Genomic DNA, 16,593 nt, shown 5'->3' with positions numbered 1-16,593 from the left:
TTTAACCTAAAATTAAATTAATTTAATTTAACCTAAATAACATTAATTTACCCTACATTAATTTTATTTAGGTTAAATTAATTTAACCTAAATAAAATTAATTTAACCTGTATTAAATTAATTTAACCTAAACTAAACTAATTTACCTCAATTAAATTAATTTAACCTAAGTTAAAAATAAAATTAAAATTAATTTAAACTAAATTTAAAATAAAATCAATTTAATTAATTAATTAATTAAATTAATTTTAAATTTAGTTTAATTTTTATTTTTATTTTTTTATTTTTTTTTAATTAGTTAATTCATTAATGTATTTATTTATTTATATGATTATATGTATATATATAAATATATTTTTATTTTAATTAATTTAATTTTTTTTAAACTATGAGTTGTAACTGCTGTCTCAAGGAAGAATCTGAATAGATTAAAGTTACTTTATTTTATTCAGTAAGGGTTTCCAGGTATTACTTAGTTTCAGACCATCATCCCTATTCATATTATTTGAGGATTTTTCAATTTCAATTGCCTCTTTAATTCTTCTTTTTAAATAGTGTTCTTCTTTATGGATTAATTTAGCTTGTTCCATACATATATAGTGAGAGGAGGAACAAGCATGCTCAGCTAGACCTGATTTATCAGACCTATTTCTAGTGATATCATTAATGCTCTTTTAATCTTACTCCAAAGGATCTCCCTGTTTCCCCTATATAAACTTTACCGCAAGAGCAGGGAATCGAATAAACGCCTTTGTGATTCTTTGGGTCTATTGTGTCTTTAGCAGATTCAAGCATGTTTCTTATGGTGTTAGGGGGTGTGAAAGCTACCATAATGTTGTGCTTGGCGAGAACTCTGGCAATTTTATCAGTGGTTCCTTTGATATAGGGAAGGGAGATTCTAGGGTTTTCAGACGATTTTCTTTTTTGTTTATTGGTTAAGGAATCCTTGATTATTTTGCGGATAGTGTGATGTTGATAGCCATTGTCTAGGAAGACTTTATGGAGATGGATAAGCTCTTCTTCTAAATGTTCTGGGTCGGAGATTCTGGAGGCTCTGGTGGTTAGGGTTTTGATGACTCCCACTTTTTGTTTTGGATGGTGGTGGGAGTTTGCATGAAGATATCTGTCAGTGTGTGTCTGCTTTCTGAAGACCTGGTAGCTTAGTTTGCCATTTTGTTTGGTGAGGAGGACATCTAAGAAGGGGAGCTAGTTGTCTTTTTCAATTTCAATGGTGAATTTTATGTGCTGTGAGAGGCTATTTATATGAGCTAAAAACTCCTTAAGCCTATCCAGACCATGGCTCCATTTAGCAAAAATGTCATCTACAAATCGTTTCCATTCTTCAGGTGTAAAGGGGAAAGATCTAAGGGCCATTTGCTCAAAGTGTTCCATGTAAAGATTGGCAATCAAAGGGGATAATGGAGAACCCATTGCAACACCATGAGTTTGTTCATAAATTTTTCCCTTAAAACTGAAGTATGAAGATTTAAGGCAAATGCTTATAAGTTCCACTGTTTCCAGGTCTGTAATTTTCTTCAAGACTTCTAAGGCTTCATCCACAGGAATCATGGTGTAGAGAGACACAACGTCAAAGCTCACCATTAGGTCTTTGTCATTAAATTCTAGGTTTTTGATCCATTCTATGAAGGAAGCGGAGTCTTTGATGTAAGAGGGAGTATTACCAGCTAAAGGTCTAAGTTTGCTAGCTAGATATTTAGCTAACCAATAAGTGGGGGATCCTATGGTGTTTACTATGGGTCTTAATGGAACACCAGATTTATGGATTTTAGGCACTCCATAAATTCTAGGGATAATGGCATTGTTAGGAATTAATTTTTTCTTTATGGTGGCATCAAGGGAGGAGCTTTTAATTTTGTCACTAACTTGGCGAAGAATTTTGCTGCTAGGGTCTTTGTTCAGAACTCTATAGCAGCCACTATTAATTAAGTGGTCTTCCATTTTTTGTTCATAGTCAGCCCTATCCATGATGACAGTGGCATTACCTTTGTCGGCTTTTAAGATTATAATGTTTTTGTTATTTTTGATGTTTTTTAGGGCTATGGCTTCTTCTTTGGAAATGTTGCTGGGGGGAGGTCTGGCATTTCTAAGAATTCTGGAAACATCTTGCCTTATTTCCTCTGCTTTATTTTGGTCATTGTTCTTTATAATGACTTCAATGTTACTTATATGTCATATATAGGAATTTTGATTGGGGATAATGCAAAATTTAAACCTTTTTCAAGAAGCAGTTTTAAGTTGTCATCTATCACAAGCTGAGAGAGGTTAACTACAGTCGTATTATTGTTAAGGTAGTGAAGCGGATTAGAGGAGTTCTTCATTTGGCCGCAGTCCATCACGCTGGAGGCACCACTATTTTGCTGCGATGGGCCAATAGAAAGGGCGTTAGAATTTTCACAGGTAGCTACATCTCCAGCTGTTCCACGATACTCCATCAATTCTTTGTTGGGCACCTGTTTAATCTTTTGCTGCAAGGAAGCCAGATCATGAACCTTCTGAGTAGGGACGAGACTTTCTAACTGCGTAGATGCGCTGCCAGCCACCTGTGCATAATCATTGAGATCTACCTGCGTATCCAGCTGCGTAGATGCGTTGCCCACATCTTGTGCATAATCATTTTCCTGCGTATCCAGCTGCTGTGCATAATCCTTGAGATATACCTGCGTGGGGTTACATGATACATAGCCTTTCTGCACCACGTTGCTGGAGGCAACGTTATTCTACTGAGTTAAATTCATAGGACGGGCTTCCAACTGCGCAGGAGCTTGACCATCAAGTTGTACGTACATGTGCTCCTGGGTAGGGATGGGATCCTCAAACCGTACTGATGTGTTAAGGGACTTCTGCGATTTGCTGGTGGAGGGATTACCGCTCTGGTCCAGGTTTATACGTGGATTGAGATTGAGGGCTCTCAGTGAATTAAGTTTTCTGGTCTTATTGGCTAGAGTAAAGTTAAGAAATTTCTCAGCTTTGGTGTAAGTGAGAGGGCGTCTAGGCTACGCCAGAGATCAGGGCTGAGAGTTGCCGTCAATAAAAGGTGTAAACCCAGAAGAATTTTAGAGGTTTTAATTAACTGAAATCTGGCAAATTTAATTTCATGTTTTATGAGGGCTTTGCTGAGTTTATTAAAAAGAGAAATGTTACGACCCCGATTAAGAGGATGGCTGCATTTGGCGAAATTAGGAGTGAGGTTTTCATCTCTGCATTGCTTTAGAAATATTAGATTGGATAGGATTCTAGCTCTTGACATTCTCATCTTCTCAAAATTTAGAGCATTGTTCAGCATGTCCCTTCCATGGTGGGACCTAATGGTGTTAAAGAGAGATTCCATACAGGCTGGTAGAATTTTTTATTGCTAATGGAAAAACCTGTGAGCAATTTATGAAACCGACGTTTCGGACTAGCTAGGTGAGTCCATCATCAGGGTAATGAGATCTTTATTTTGAGAAGAGAGAGTCAAGAATTTGTGAACCTATTAATAGAAGGATAGAGAGATAACTAGGGGCTTGTGAGGTCGGCTAGATTTTCATCTATTTACTGATAACTTAATTAAGCTGATTTTAATTTAGTTTAAAATTTTAATTTAATAATAAACTTAAAACTAAATTAAAAATAAAATTAATTTAGCCTAAATTAAAAATAAAGTTAAAATTAGTTTAACCTAAATTTAACCTAAATCCAATTAATTTAACTTAAAATAATATAACCTAAATTAATTTAACCTAACTTAAATTAATTTAACCTAAATTAATTTGATTTAACCTAAAATTAAATTAATTTAATTTAACCTAAATAACATTAATTTACCCTACATTAATTTTATTTAGGTTAAATTAATTTAACCTAAATAAAATTAATTTAACCTGTATTAAATTAATTTAATCTAAATTTAAAATTAATTTAACCTAAACTAAACTAATTTACCTCAATTAAATTAATTTAACCTAAGTTAAAAATAAAATTAAAATTAATTTAAACTAAATTTAAAATAAAATCAATTTAATTAATTAATTAAATTAATTTTAAATTTAGTTTAATTTTTTTTTATTTTATTTTTTTTAATTAGTTAATTCATTAATGTATTTATTTATTTATATGATTATATGTATATATATAAATATATTTTTATTTTAATTAATTTAATTTTTTTAAAACTATGAGTTGTAACTGCTGTCTCAAGGAAGAATCTGAATAGATTAAAGTTACTTTATTTTATTCAGTAAGGGTTTCCACGTATTACTTAGTTTCAGACCATCATCCCTATTCATATTATTTGAGGATTTTTCAATTTCAATTGCCTCTTTAATTCTTCTTTTTAAATAGTGTTCTTCTTTATGGATTAATTTAGCTTGTTCCATACATATATAGTGAGAGGAGGAACAAGCGTGCTCAGCTAGACCTGATTTATCAGACCTATTTCTAGTGATATCATTAAAGGGAAATATGTTGCAGAAGAATACCTCCCTCACTAAGAGGGAGCGTTGATTTTTTGTAGCATCGGGAAGTATTCCTGCATGCCAAGGAGCCTCCCAAATCAACAAAAAGAAATTATAATTATTAAAAAAAAAAACAAATTTTTAATAGTCTATGTAGGCTCCAAGAAGCCTAAGTCGGCCCCACCATTAGAGGTGACCCTTGGTCAAAAGGGCACCCATTTGACCACTATAAATACACAAAGGAGACGTCAAATTCATCAATCCAATCCGACAACATGTGTAAAGTCAACTGAAAGAGGAGAAGCGAAGTTTGACCAGAACTGAAGCTGCCACTTACCAGCATTGAACAAGTCAGTTCTTGCATAGTTTGACCGAATTTTCAGGCTGCCATTTCACCAAATATTTGACAAGTTTGACTGTGGAAGGATTGTTTTTTACCGCAGAATCTCAGAAGTTTGACCACAGTTCTGCGCACTTTGACAAGCTATTTGACTGAATTCACTAAGGAAGTTGCAAGGCTGAAATTCAGCGTCCTTTGACTACAGTTGACTAGATGTAGAACAAACCAAAAATCAGCCTGTTGCCCAAAGTTGAATAAACTAAACGGAAGTCAAATATCTTCTCTCCTTTGACCAGGTTTCACTGATATCAGGGCTTGGAAATTGGCACAGATTCCTAGAAAATTTATATTGTAAACTTTGTTGAAGATTGAATTCTCCTTGGAAGAAAAGTTTGCTAGGTTTTCCCAGGGTAAATTTGTGTCTCTTATGTCCGCATAGTTATCCTTCTTTTTTTGGTGACACCATCGATGAATTTCCTCCTTTTCAAGGTAACAATGCTTTTACTGCGAAACTCACCTTCAAAATGTCAGCCTCTGTATAAGCAAGTGTCTCCCATATTCTAAATATGAAGATGTGAAGATGAAGATTTTCATTCTTACCTTATCTGGAGATGCTTTAGATTGGTTTGTTAATTTCCCTAATAACACTTTTGATTCTCTACAATCAATCATTGATGCCTTTGAAGATAGATATGGAGATAAAGACAAAGTCAAAGCGAAAGTTGAAGTAAAGGAAACTATAGAAGTTGAAAATGATTTCAAGGAGTTAATTCAAATGGTTAAAGACATACAGTTAAATCAAGCTCAAGTAATCAAGAATGCAAAAGTTAATTAGGCTCAACTTATTAAAGATATGGAACTTAATCAAGCAAGATTAACAAATAATCATGTTAGGGAAATTAATTCTATGAAAAGCAAGTTATTAGCCCTAGAGGAAAAGATGATGATCATGGAATTCAATCATTCAAATCAAGTGATTGCCATGGAAGCAAATAATCAAGAAGAAATAAGTTTGATTCAGAACAGATTGTCAGCTATGGATGAAGAAATGACCATCATGAGATTCAATTATAATAATCAGTTAGCTACCATGCAAGCAAATCATAAGAAAGAGATAAACTATATGCAAAATTGCTTCATGGGCATGAAAGCAAAGAATGATAAAATTATAAAGGACATGGAAGTTGATCAAATATCTCTTCAGAACAGATTGTTGGCCATAGAGAAAAGGCAGGTACCATGTGTCATAAATACAGATGGAATACATATCATCAAAAACATATTAAAAATAATGGAAGTTAATCATTCTAATCAGATGTCCATTATTCAGAATCAAATAACGATTATGCAAGCTAATCATGTCACTCTGCAAGAAAGATTTGTGAAAATTGAACTCAATCAAGCGAAGTTAATAGTAAGAAATGTCAGAGAAATGAGTTCATTATATAAGAGGTTGGAAGAGAGGAAATCACAAGTCCTGTCTTGTTGTGAATATCCCGAGAAAGAGGCTAACTCCATTAACGAAGATTTAACTAAGAATGACATGATCAAAGAAGAAATTAAAAAAGATCAAGTTATAACTCATGACACCTGTGAGACTGATCCATCATTCTTGACAGAGCAAATGCAGAATGAGGAAAGACATGTCACGCATTTCTTACATACTTCATCTAATAGTTTTCAAGAAGAATGTTCCACATCATCAGTGATACAGCCTGCCACAAAGAAAAAGCAAAAGAGAAAGAGAATGAGAAAGTGATTTGATGCATCAGATGGTCATGAGCAGCTTGATTTTCGGATAGGAAAATGTCCTACAATATGCAGGATTGTACATGGCACATCTGAATAACAGCCAACAAATTTGCCTGAAAGCAGGAAAATGCTCAACATGCACTACATGGAACACATCTAATGCCATGGGGCATCCTTTGTATTGTATTCCTAAACCTACACCCTTTTATTTCAATATTTTATTTTTGTAAGTAGATGTTTTTCATGTTATTAGGATAGTTAATAAATGAAGAGCTTATATCTTTCATGTGCTTAACATTATATGATGATTGTTGGATGGACGCTACTTATGTTATATTGTGTGTTGCGTGGATGCAGATTCTGGATTCTCACATTCCTCCGGTGCGGCAACGTGTGCCCAAGTAGACCAGATGTTGACTACTACGTGTCAATGACCCATAGCAGTACACCCCCTTTTTTCGCAAAAGGGATAGCACTTGATCGATGTGTCTGTGTCGTCCAGCTATCATCATCAGCCTGACTTCCAAGATGTTATGTAAACCCTTTTTGCATGTGTATAATGTAAATAATCTCAGCAGATCTGTGTCATGTATGTAATGACCTAGGTAAACCTATTTTTCTAGTGACGACCTCCATTCTGGGAGGATTTTTGTCTCACCGACCCATTCTCGGATGGTCGGCAGAGATTTCCTCCGGTCTTACCCCAAAGCTGAAATGGATTTTGTCGCTAGGATCTTAGGTGAGTCCCTATGTTTTAGATCGAGTCTATGTAAAAGTGATTTGGGAATAATCCTAAGTATTTGGTTAGGTTATTTTATTACAAATTGCTTGGTCTGTTGGATTATATTTGTGTCGCAGAAATGGGTAGTCTGTGAAGGTCTATTACAAATGGGTTTCCCCCCTTATGATGTAACAAATATGAAAATCATGATGTAAAGTTTCTTGAGGGTTGGAAAAATAATTTATCCCCTCATAGGTTAATTAATTAAATTTTCTGGCCAAAAATTAATTAAAATCCTAAACCAAAATTTTAATTAATTATAGGTCCTAGGTTAATATAAATTCTCCAAAGGCAAAATTCGTCGGTCCTTAAAAAAAAATTTTAAAAGGTCTCGGGACTAAGGTAAATTAATTATTTTGCCAAATTTTAAACCTTTGATTCTTAAGGGTTAAGTCATAGTCAATTTTTTGAGGAAATTAACTCAAAAATTTAATTTTTGAGTTAATTAAAATACATTTAATTAAAAATTCGAATTTCCTCAAGAATTAAATATTTCGACGGATGAGATTAAAAGAAATTTTAATCTTCATCAACGGTCGAGATTGCTTTGACGAGGATCACTCAAACTAGTCGTTAGAAGATTTATCTTTAAATAGGAAGTCATTTGTCAATTGATCCATCCAACCTGAGTCGTGTGCTTAGCAAGAAGCTCTTGTGTAATATTTTTCTGGATAATAAAGAAAGACTTTGGGGTTAAGTTTTGTTGGTGTTACTTTTCATGGGAATACTGTAAGATGTGTTGTTTCCATGCATATTTTTTTCTAAAGGCATTGATGATAGCTTCTAAAGAATGATTTGAGTACAGGTATCTTGCTCAGTTGTTGGTATTTGAATAATAATCTAAATTTTTAACGTAATAGCAGGTATCTCTATTTCTCTAAGTTTTATTATTATTTTCTCGCTCTATTTTTAATGGTTAGGTCGAGTTTTGTAGGGAAATCTTGATTTTAGATCCTCGAGCGTTAAGGAAAGTTTTCAGTTGGACCAGCCAACTCTCGATCCGTGTTTTCTAAGGAGCCCAGTAAAATTAATCCCGGGCTTATCATAAGATTTTTTTTTTTGGTGATGCACAAAGGGTTTCGAGTTAGCACCTCCTTAAAATTTAAAAAAAATAAAATAAAAATTGTGCAGCATAATGATAAATCTAGCTGATTAGAACCTGCAGTTTGTAAATTTTGTAATTATTTTTTCTAACGTGGGTTTTTCTGGGTTTTAGTTTTTATCATTGTATATATCGTTTGAGTGTTTTATTTTTGTTGTATAGCTACAAATCTAAGGAGAAAATTTGTGTACAGTCCAGATCTAGGCAGTGGAGGGTACGATCTAGATCTCTGGGGTTTTTTCACATAATTTTGCAGGATATTATTCAATTTTTGCAGTCCAACGGTTGTGAAATTCTTAAATCTGAAAATTTTCATGAGGGTTTCAGGAATAAATCTGAAGCAAAAGGATTTAACATTTTAATCGGAATTTTTTGGAAATATCTTCAGGGGTATTCTGGCTATCATTTATCTGAGTTTTTCGATCTGCTGGCTGAGTTTTCGATTTGCTATAAAAAATTCGAAATTAAAAAAAAAAAAAAAAAAAAAAAAAAAAACCTCTTTTCTACCTTCGTGTTTCCTTTCATCTCCCTCATTTGTCGTCTTCCCTTCCTTATCTCTACGCGTCCATACCTTGCTGCCATCATCATTGTTGGACTATGAGCCTTTCCATCTGCATGAGCTCGTTCCTTCCTCACCTGTCTACATTTCTGCATTTCTCCTTGCCCTTCGCGTTGTTGCCTGATCCCTTGTTGTCATTGTCAACCTACAAATGCCATCAAACCCTATTGCGTTCCCCTCTCTTCTCCTACCCGCGGCTCCCTCTTCCATTTCTCCCCGCACTACATGCTCCCTCCATCCGCAGGCCATTTCCTTAGCTCCTGCGACCTACCCGCAGCCCTTTCCTTCTGCTCTCGTGCATTTTCCTCGCATCCCTGCATCCTTCCTTGTTGCCAAATCACTATTCTTATACCTCTCGAGCTCCTTCAAGCTTCCTCTTGCCGCTGCCGTCAAGCGAAACTTGCAAACAAACAAGCAACCTGAGCTTCCTTTTTCTTACTTCTTATGTTTTACGTTTTAGTTGGTTAGGGTTAGGTTTCATTTTATTTTATTTCATTTTACATTTTTTTATTTTTTTTGACTTTGACATCGATTTCATTTTTACTTTTATTTTAATTTAATTTTGTTTTTTTTGTTTTGAATCCTATGTTTGTTTTATTTTTTATTTTAATTTTTTCTCTTTTGGGTTTTGTTTTACATTTTTTGATTTAATTAAAAAAATATATATTTTGATTTCATTTAAAAACATTTAAGAAATATCCAAAAACCATTTAAAAAGCATTAAAAAAATCTAAAAATTAAAAATTTTCATTTATGTGACTTTAAAATTCCTAAAAGAATTAATCAAAGGAGGTTTTGTGTTTTCACATTAAAAATGTTAATGTGGCCTATGGCCCATTAAAATTTCAATTTATTAACTCTTTCGATTTGTTTTACTTTTGTCACGTCAAAATTTAATTTCTTCATTCACCACATTAAAATTTGCTTCATTAGCTTAGCATTTACCTAAGGGATAATTGAAATTCTAAATCTAAAGTTCCTTGGTGTCTTTTATGCTAAGTATAAAATTTTAATTTTCGTGGTAGTGATTTCTCTATTGTCAGGTGCGATTAATGTTTTAAAATCATTGACTATAGGAGAAAGATTATTTTCCCCAGATTTGGGGCTATTGAAGAAAATTAATTTTTAAATCTAGAATAACCTGCATACTAAAGTTTTGGGCGTTGACATTTAATTATTCATGATTGTCGTTTTGCCACATTATAAATTGCTCTGGGTAACTTGTTTCTATTTAGTCTTTGGTTAATTGAATATAAAGGCACTGGTTTATAATCATTTCTATCTTGTGGTTGTGTCTTGGTTGTATTAGTGTTTAATCTATTCATCTCAGTTAACCAGGACTCATTTACATTCGTCAAGTTGTCCATCTTTAAGTCTCCTAAAGCCTGTTTTCCACAGCCTATTCTCATTCATTCACCTTAGGGACTAACCCCCTTGACTTGTCTAGGAGAGAGTCTAAAAGGAGTGAGTAAGAATTAGAGTGCCAGCCCTTACTCTGACCATTGTCGTGGTGCCTAGACACTTTGTGCGACAACAGAGAGCAGAGATATCTCACACGTGTGGAGGTTAGTTGGCCCACAAAACAGTCCCAAATCAACACTTAGATACCTCGCTGTTCCTTCCTTCTTTCTCGCTGGTAATTAGGCTCCCTTGATGACCCTCGCACTTCAGATCTTGACTGAATTGTGTCTCTGAAATTCTGTCTCCTAAACTTAGGCCGAGCTGCCTATTTATAGTGGTTTGCCTCTGTAATTAGCCGACATGAAAGAGCTTGAGCCGACATGTCTCTTAGAGTAGGTTATTTACTCCATTTTGTAGCTGACATGAAGGAGCTGTTTGTGCTTGGTCTTGGAGGGCTTACATACTGATTTAATGACTCATACACAATGTAACATACCCAAGAAGGGTCCTTCATACATGACATAGACTCAATTTGACTTTTATGACTAGATGACAAATCCTAAAGGCTCACAATGGGAGCCATCACTAAAATAAAATTCCTTGCTCATGAAACCCATGAGACAAGCATTACAATAATAATTTAATTTTTCTTCTTTTCATCAATTACATAAAAATCACAATTACACGTCATTATGAAGATCAAACCTAGTTACATTTTTCAACATGTATCATAGGCCTCATTGCAAATCTGTTCCAGAATTATTACACACAAATGCACATATATAACAATTGTTTGGCGCACTACTTCACATATTTATCAACTGGTCTGCTCTCCAAGAACAGATCACTCCTCCAGCTAATCCGAGGAAGAAACAGGGCACTTGCCACAGACAGCTACTACATATTAGTATTCACTCTACAAAGTAATCCATCTGTGCCATCAGTTTTATCAGGATTTATATGTCCAAAGCTCTGGGTAATACGTACAACACTAACTGCATAAGGGTCTGACTTTCCAGCTAAATAAAGGTCTTTGAAACACTGTTTTATATGAGCATAGCCTGTTTACAAATTGTTGCATGAGACACCTGCTGGAAAGGCTTGTTACAGCGCTCCCTCTTGCCAATTTTACTGATGTTTATCACCGTGTATGCACTAATTCAGAGCCAGCAAGACAAATGGTACCTTAACCTGCTGTTTATAGACTATAGTGCTTTCCTCCTAATCCAGATTTATCATAGATAGTGTACAAAGATTTGCTTTTATGAAGAAAAACTTAAAAGATACATGACATCCAATAGGCCTTGCTATGTTTTGATTCCAAACTGGGACTGATCTAGGTCCTTAATTTCAAGATGGGACAAGAAACAGCCATGCTCATTCCATTATTTTAACACAAAATTCATCTTGGCCTCCCTAGTCTTTCTCCTTGGAGCACCAATATCCCAAGCTCTGATTTTAGGTGGTTCAAACAAACAATTTTGGTCCTAGACAAAATTGATGTGTAACAAGGCCAAAATCATAGTGGTTCACAAAATATGATTATCACAGGTCATTATAGATGGGGATTGTAGGTGCAAATACAAAGAAAGTTTCACTTACTTGGTGTAGTTGGAGGTGTGTAGCTATAACAGTAATGAAGAGATTAGACAACCTTATGGTAAGTTGTAACAAGTTCATCATTTCTAAGTAGCATAGGCTTGAGTCCCTTGTGTTAAAAAAAGCAAGTTTGGATAATTGTTCAAGATTTCAGGAAATTATACTCCCAAAATTGTCCTCTTCAGATTTCAAAAGATGGAGTATTTTTATGCATATTTGGAAGGAAAGATTGAAGCTTGAGCAATGATGGAAGGAACAATATCAATATGAAACCAAGATTAATATTCTATTGAAAAAATCGCAACTCATCCTTGTGAAATAACAAATACAACTTGATTTTTCACTTGAAAAGTAGACCATTAGACCTTATTTGGTGATTTATTTCAAGGCATACATTACATACTTCGCTGAAGACTTACAATTCTTCCTTAGATCCAGGTTATCTGAGTCCTATAATCAAGTGTATAGGCAGATATAGATTTGTGTGTAACCCACAGAATATTTGTATTACTGTTTCTCATAACAAATGCCAGGGAAGACCAATAATATATTTGAGACATTCAAATCATTTGTTGTCCAGACTCATTTATAATGATATATGAACATAAGGAAAATTATTAATTCCTCCATCTGAAGATGAGCCTTCATGCCTCTCTTGACTGTTCTTTTGCACTTTGCAGCTGCTTTATGTTCAAGAGGTATTATAGTCAAAGAGGGGTTGAATGTGCCACACATTCTCAAAGAATATCTCTCATTCTGGGTCTAAAATAAAAAAGCAACCAGAACAGGAACCCAAAAACCCATGATACAAACTTCAAAGAAAGAATATCTTTAATACATAAAATGCCAAATTTTTACTGCCACAGAGAGATATCAACGCTTTTACCAATAAGAAAAACTGGACCACTAAGATTGTTATAATCACAGTGAAGGCATTCTTATCTTCCCAACATGAACATTGGCAGATTTTCTGTACAATAAAGGAATAATAAGAGGTTTGCCAACCAATTACCTTGGTTATTGTTGATCCAAGATGACAATGTGCACCAACTAGATTCAGTTCGTTTGGGTGTGCCTTCACCGTATCTAAAAACCATTGCAGTTTCTCATTTCTGATGCCAAACTTAGAGTTCTTGTTTCCAGTTGCAACATATGGGTGAACCTAAGATAGAAGAAATAAACAAAATTAGTTTACAGTAACACGTGCATATCACAAACTTTTCTTCAGAGATTGATCTGAGTTAGCTAACCTCAGGGTCCACATCTGGATTGATGCGAAGCAGTACTTGGACCTTCTTCTTCGCAATCCTTGCTGCCTCCACAATGTTCTCCAAATCAAATTCACTATCTATGTTCACCAAAACTCCCTCCTTTGCAGCCAAAACGAGATCATCTAAAAGTTTCCCATTTCCATTAAATATACACCTGCTCATCCAAAAGCCAAATAGATACAATTTAATCTCTGAATTGAGACTTCTGTGATCCATATTGTGTATATTGGAAATTTTTCAGAAAAAATCACGAGACTTTTCTAGTAGACGTGTTTCAAACCATCCAGTGTGGTTCATCATCAAGATAAGAAGAACCATACTGGATGGTTCGAAACACGTCGACTGAAAAGTCTCATGTGATTTTTTCTGAAAATTTTCCAATAGATACAATTTAAATTTTGCAAAACTTTGAATTCAATTAGAGAAACATAGTGTCACAGTAGGTTCTGTTGACCAGGTCAAATTGCCAAGTAATGCCAAATTCTCATAACGACCACAAGGATAAGATGAACCACACTGGATGGTTTGAAACACATCTAATAAAAAAGTCTCATGTGATTTTTTCTGAAAAATTTCCACAAGATACAATTTAAATTTTGCAAAACTTTGAATTCAATTAGAGAAATGTAGTGTCACAGTAGGTTCTGTTGACTAGGTCAAATTGCCAAGTAATGCCAAATTCTCATAACGACCACAAGATGCTACAGATTTCTTCTGTGACCTCCTTACCTACCAAACGAAATTCTTATAATGACCACTAGCTGCTACCAAATATCTCCTTGCCCATTTATATATTGCTCATTCATGATTAATGCTGAAAACTGCAGACAATTTGAAGGCAATATTTCCAAACAAACTTCCAAGTATAGCATCTTACAAGACTATAAAAGCAAAACAAAACATGTAAGGCAATAACAACAGAGAAAACAGTAGTAAAACAAACTCCCCTCCAGGTAGGACACTCGATATATAGAAAAGCCGGAATTTTTTTTAAATGTTTAGATTAACAAAAATATGGTATACAAAATATATACAACCAAGAACAATACTGCCAAGGACATTCCATACACCAAAAAACCCAAAAGTTGTAAGCCTGTAAGACAGACTGTACTAAACCAAGATTGCCAGTCAAACAATTTCATGCAAAAGAAAAGCAAATTGCATGAAACAGTAAACTCGTGGCAAGAAATGAATATAAAATTGTGATATATAGTTTCTACAGCAATAGATACACTGTAACCTATAATTTACTGAAGGAGATCAACCTAGTTATCCAGATTCTGATTCCAAAAGCAGCCTATCTCCCAGAGAGACAGTTCCGTCATATAAATAGCAGAAAGCCCAGAATGATCTGAATAAAATTTCTTACTTATGCAACAGCAATGTTCAATTACATCAAATATGCTATACAAACAATGTAGATGCCATACAATTAAAAATTAGCTACCATAGGCTCTCATTACATTGGTGCTCACGCATGTGCTGTATGCAAGCTCATTTACTTCTGTCCGTCTGAGGAATGATACTATATTATCAACCAATTATATTAAATATTAGAACTGAACCTATAGTTAACACTGAAACTTCAAAAAACTGATTCTTTGACTTGAAAATAAATGCTCTAGAACAGTTTCTAAAGCAGACCGAAATATATAAAAAAAATGGATGCAAGTATAACAGAAATTAAATATAATGATTACCAGATCAAAACAGCAACAAACGTAAGTATTCAAGATTCTTCTCACACTCATTATGACCAGAATCAGATTTACAGTATGTCAACCTCTAAATTTGCCCCTTAGTAGATAAAAACATAAATGAACGTAACCATCCAAACTTCTTCTCACACTTGTTATGGCCAGAATCAGATTGGCAGTATGTTAACCAACACATTTCATTAGGCTGGAGGTTCAAATAAAAGTACAGATACAGGCTAGAGGTCGGTTCCTAGGAAGACCAATTGCAGCATTCATTTAGTGATGATTCAGACAGTTGCAAAGATTGAAGAGAGTTGTTATTTTTAACAGGTCCCCTGGTAAATAAAAGATAGAGGTCCAGGGATGGTACATCAGTATTAATCACGTATTCAGAGTCCTCATGAACTCAAGATTTCAGTGAGGCTTCTCCAAGTGATATGCATGCCACTTACTATGATTAGCAGGTTCTGTCCAAGGACTTGCATGCAAGGGGTGATGATATATTTAGAATACTTGTGAGATTCTAAGTCCGATGAGCTACTTACAGGCAACATTTGGACTCCCCACCGAGTTCTAAGTCTGATTGTGGTAGTTTCATCCAATTCTGAGGACTTTCTATTTTTAACAGTCTTGGCATGGCAATGCTGACAGTGTATTTGGGTTCCCCGTCAAATGTTGAGTCAAATGAGTATAATATTGTGGACACACAGTGAAACTGAAATCTTTATTTTTAGCAGTGCCTATTTTCAAGTGTACATATATGGCAGGGTACCCCATATCTATTCCACACATTTGCTACTTTTCCTACTTTTGAGGGTTGGTATTTTTGGCATGCTTATTTTTAGCAGCATGTGGTGGCAGTCTGAGGGTTGACGCATGGCAGAAGTGTAAGTGGACAAGAAGCAAGAGTTCAGATGAGTCATCAGTGAAGCAGCAGAGCGCATGAGTTGAGATGGCAGTACAGGCGATTTTATTTTCCTCTCATATTATTCTCTCTCCAAGTACGTTCCCTTCTCCTATTTTCTCTCCTACTCCTCTTCCTTGTCCCCCTAATTTCATTCTATTTTCCTCTTCCCTTTTCGTACTTTTCCTATTTAATTTACTCCCTTTTTTCAAAATAAAAAAACATATCAATTAGACCTCCTAAAATAATACCAAGCCAAATAGCTAAAGATGGTTTGAGGGAGAAAAATTAGCTAAGTTGAATTGCTTGAGGTAAAATTAAACAACTTGACCTAGATGAAATTGACTTGGGATATTGTTATCATGGAGAAAATTCACCAATAATATTTCAAGGAACTTTTTACCCAAGTCGAATTAGCTATATTTGTGCTCAGAGGTATTTTTATCACATGACAACTTGGAGATTCTTTAGTTCAACTCAAGCAAAAGGGCCACTTAACTCAGTTTTATTCTATAGTCAAATCTCAGTTCAACCCACCATGTGCATCAGTAATTATTAATGGAGAATTTGACCACCTCCTCCTCTTAGCACGAATTGAAGGGGAAAATTTATTAAAAATATAGAGGAACACCTACCTTCCAATACGAATTGTCTTGAGCAAAGCAAGCAACCCTCTCTCTTCTCTCCATCATTCTTCTCCCTCTATCTTTTAGCTCTTATTATTTTATGTCTA

General features: G+C 34.5%; 1 protein-coding gene across 1 annotated transcript in view; it reads right to left on the bottom strand.

The window, feature by feature from the left end:
- Nucleotides 1–16,593, bottom strand: part of LOC149256491 (diaminopimelate decarboxylase 1, chloroplastic-like) — a 104,192-nt gene that overhangs the window by 53,695 nt on the left and 33,904 nt on the right. The window contains exons 2-3 of the mRNA XM_089460764.1: nucleotides 13,239–13,413; nucleotides 13,001–13,150 (exon numbers count right to left, since the gene is read on the bottom strand). Coding sequence (XP_089316890.1) covers nucleotides 13,001–13,150; nucleotides 13,239–13,413 — 325 coding nt within the window. The remainder of the gene's footprint in view (nucleotides 1–13,000; nucleotides 13,151–13,238; nucleotides 13,414–16,593) is intronic.

This window comes from Pinus tabuliformis, chromosome 7, assembly GCF_031772625.1.
Source record: "Pinus tabuliformis cultivar Carrire ecotype Pingquan chromosome 7, CPIR1, whole genome shotgun sequence".
In the NCBI taxonomy this organism is placed as follows: Eukaryota; Viridiplantae; Streptophyta; class Pinopsida; order Pinales; family Pinaceae; genus Pinus; species Pinus tabuliformis.
The sequence above is the reverse complement of the archived record's forward strand: the minus strand, read 5'-3'. Positions and strand labels throughout refer to the sequence as shown.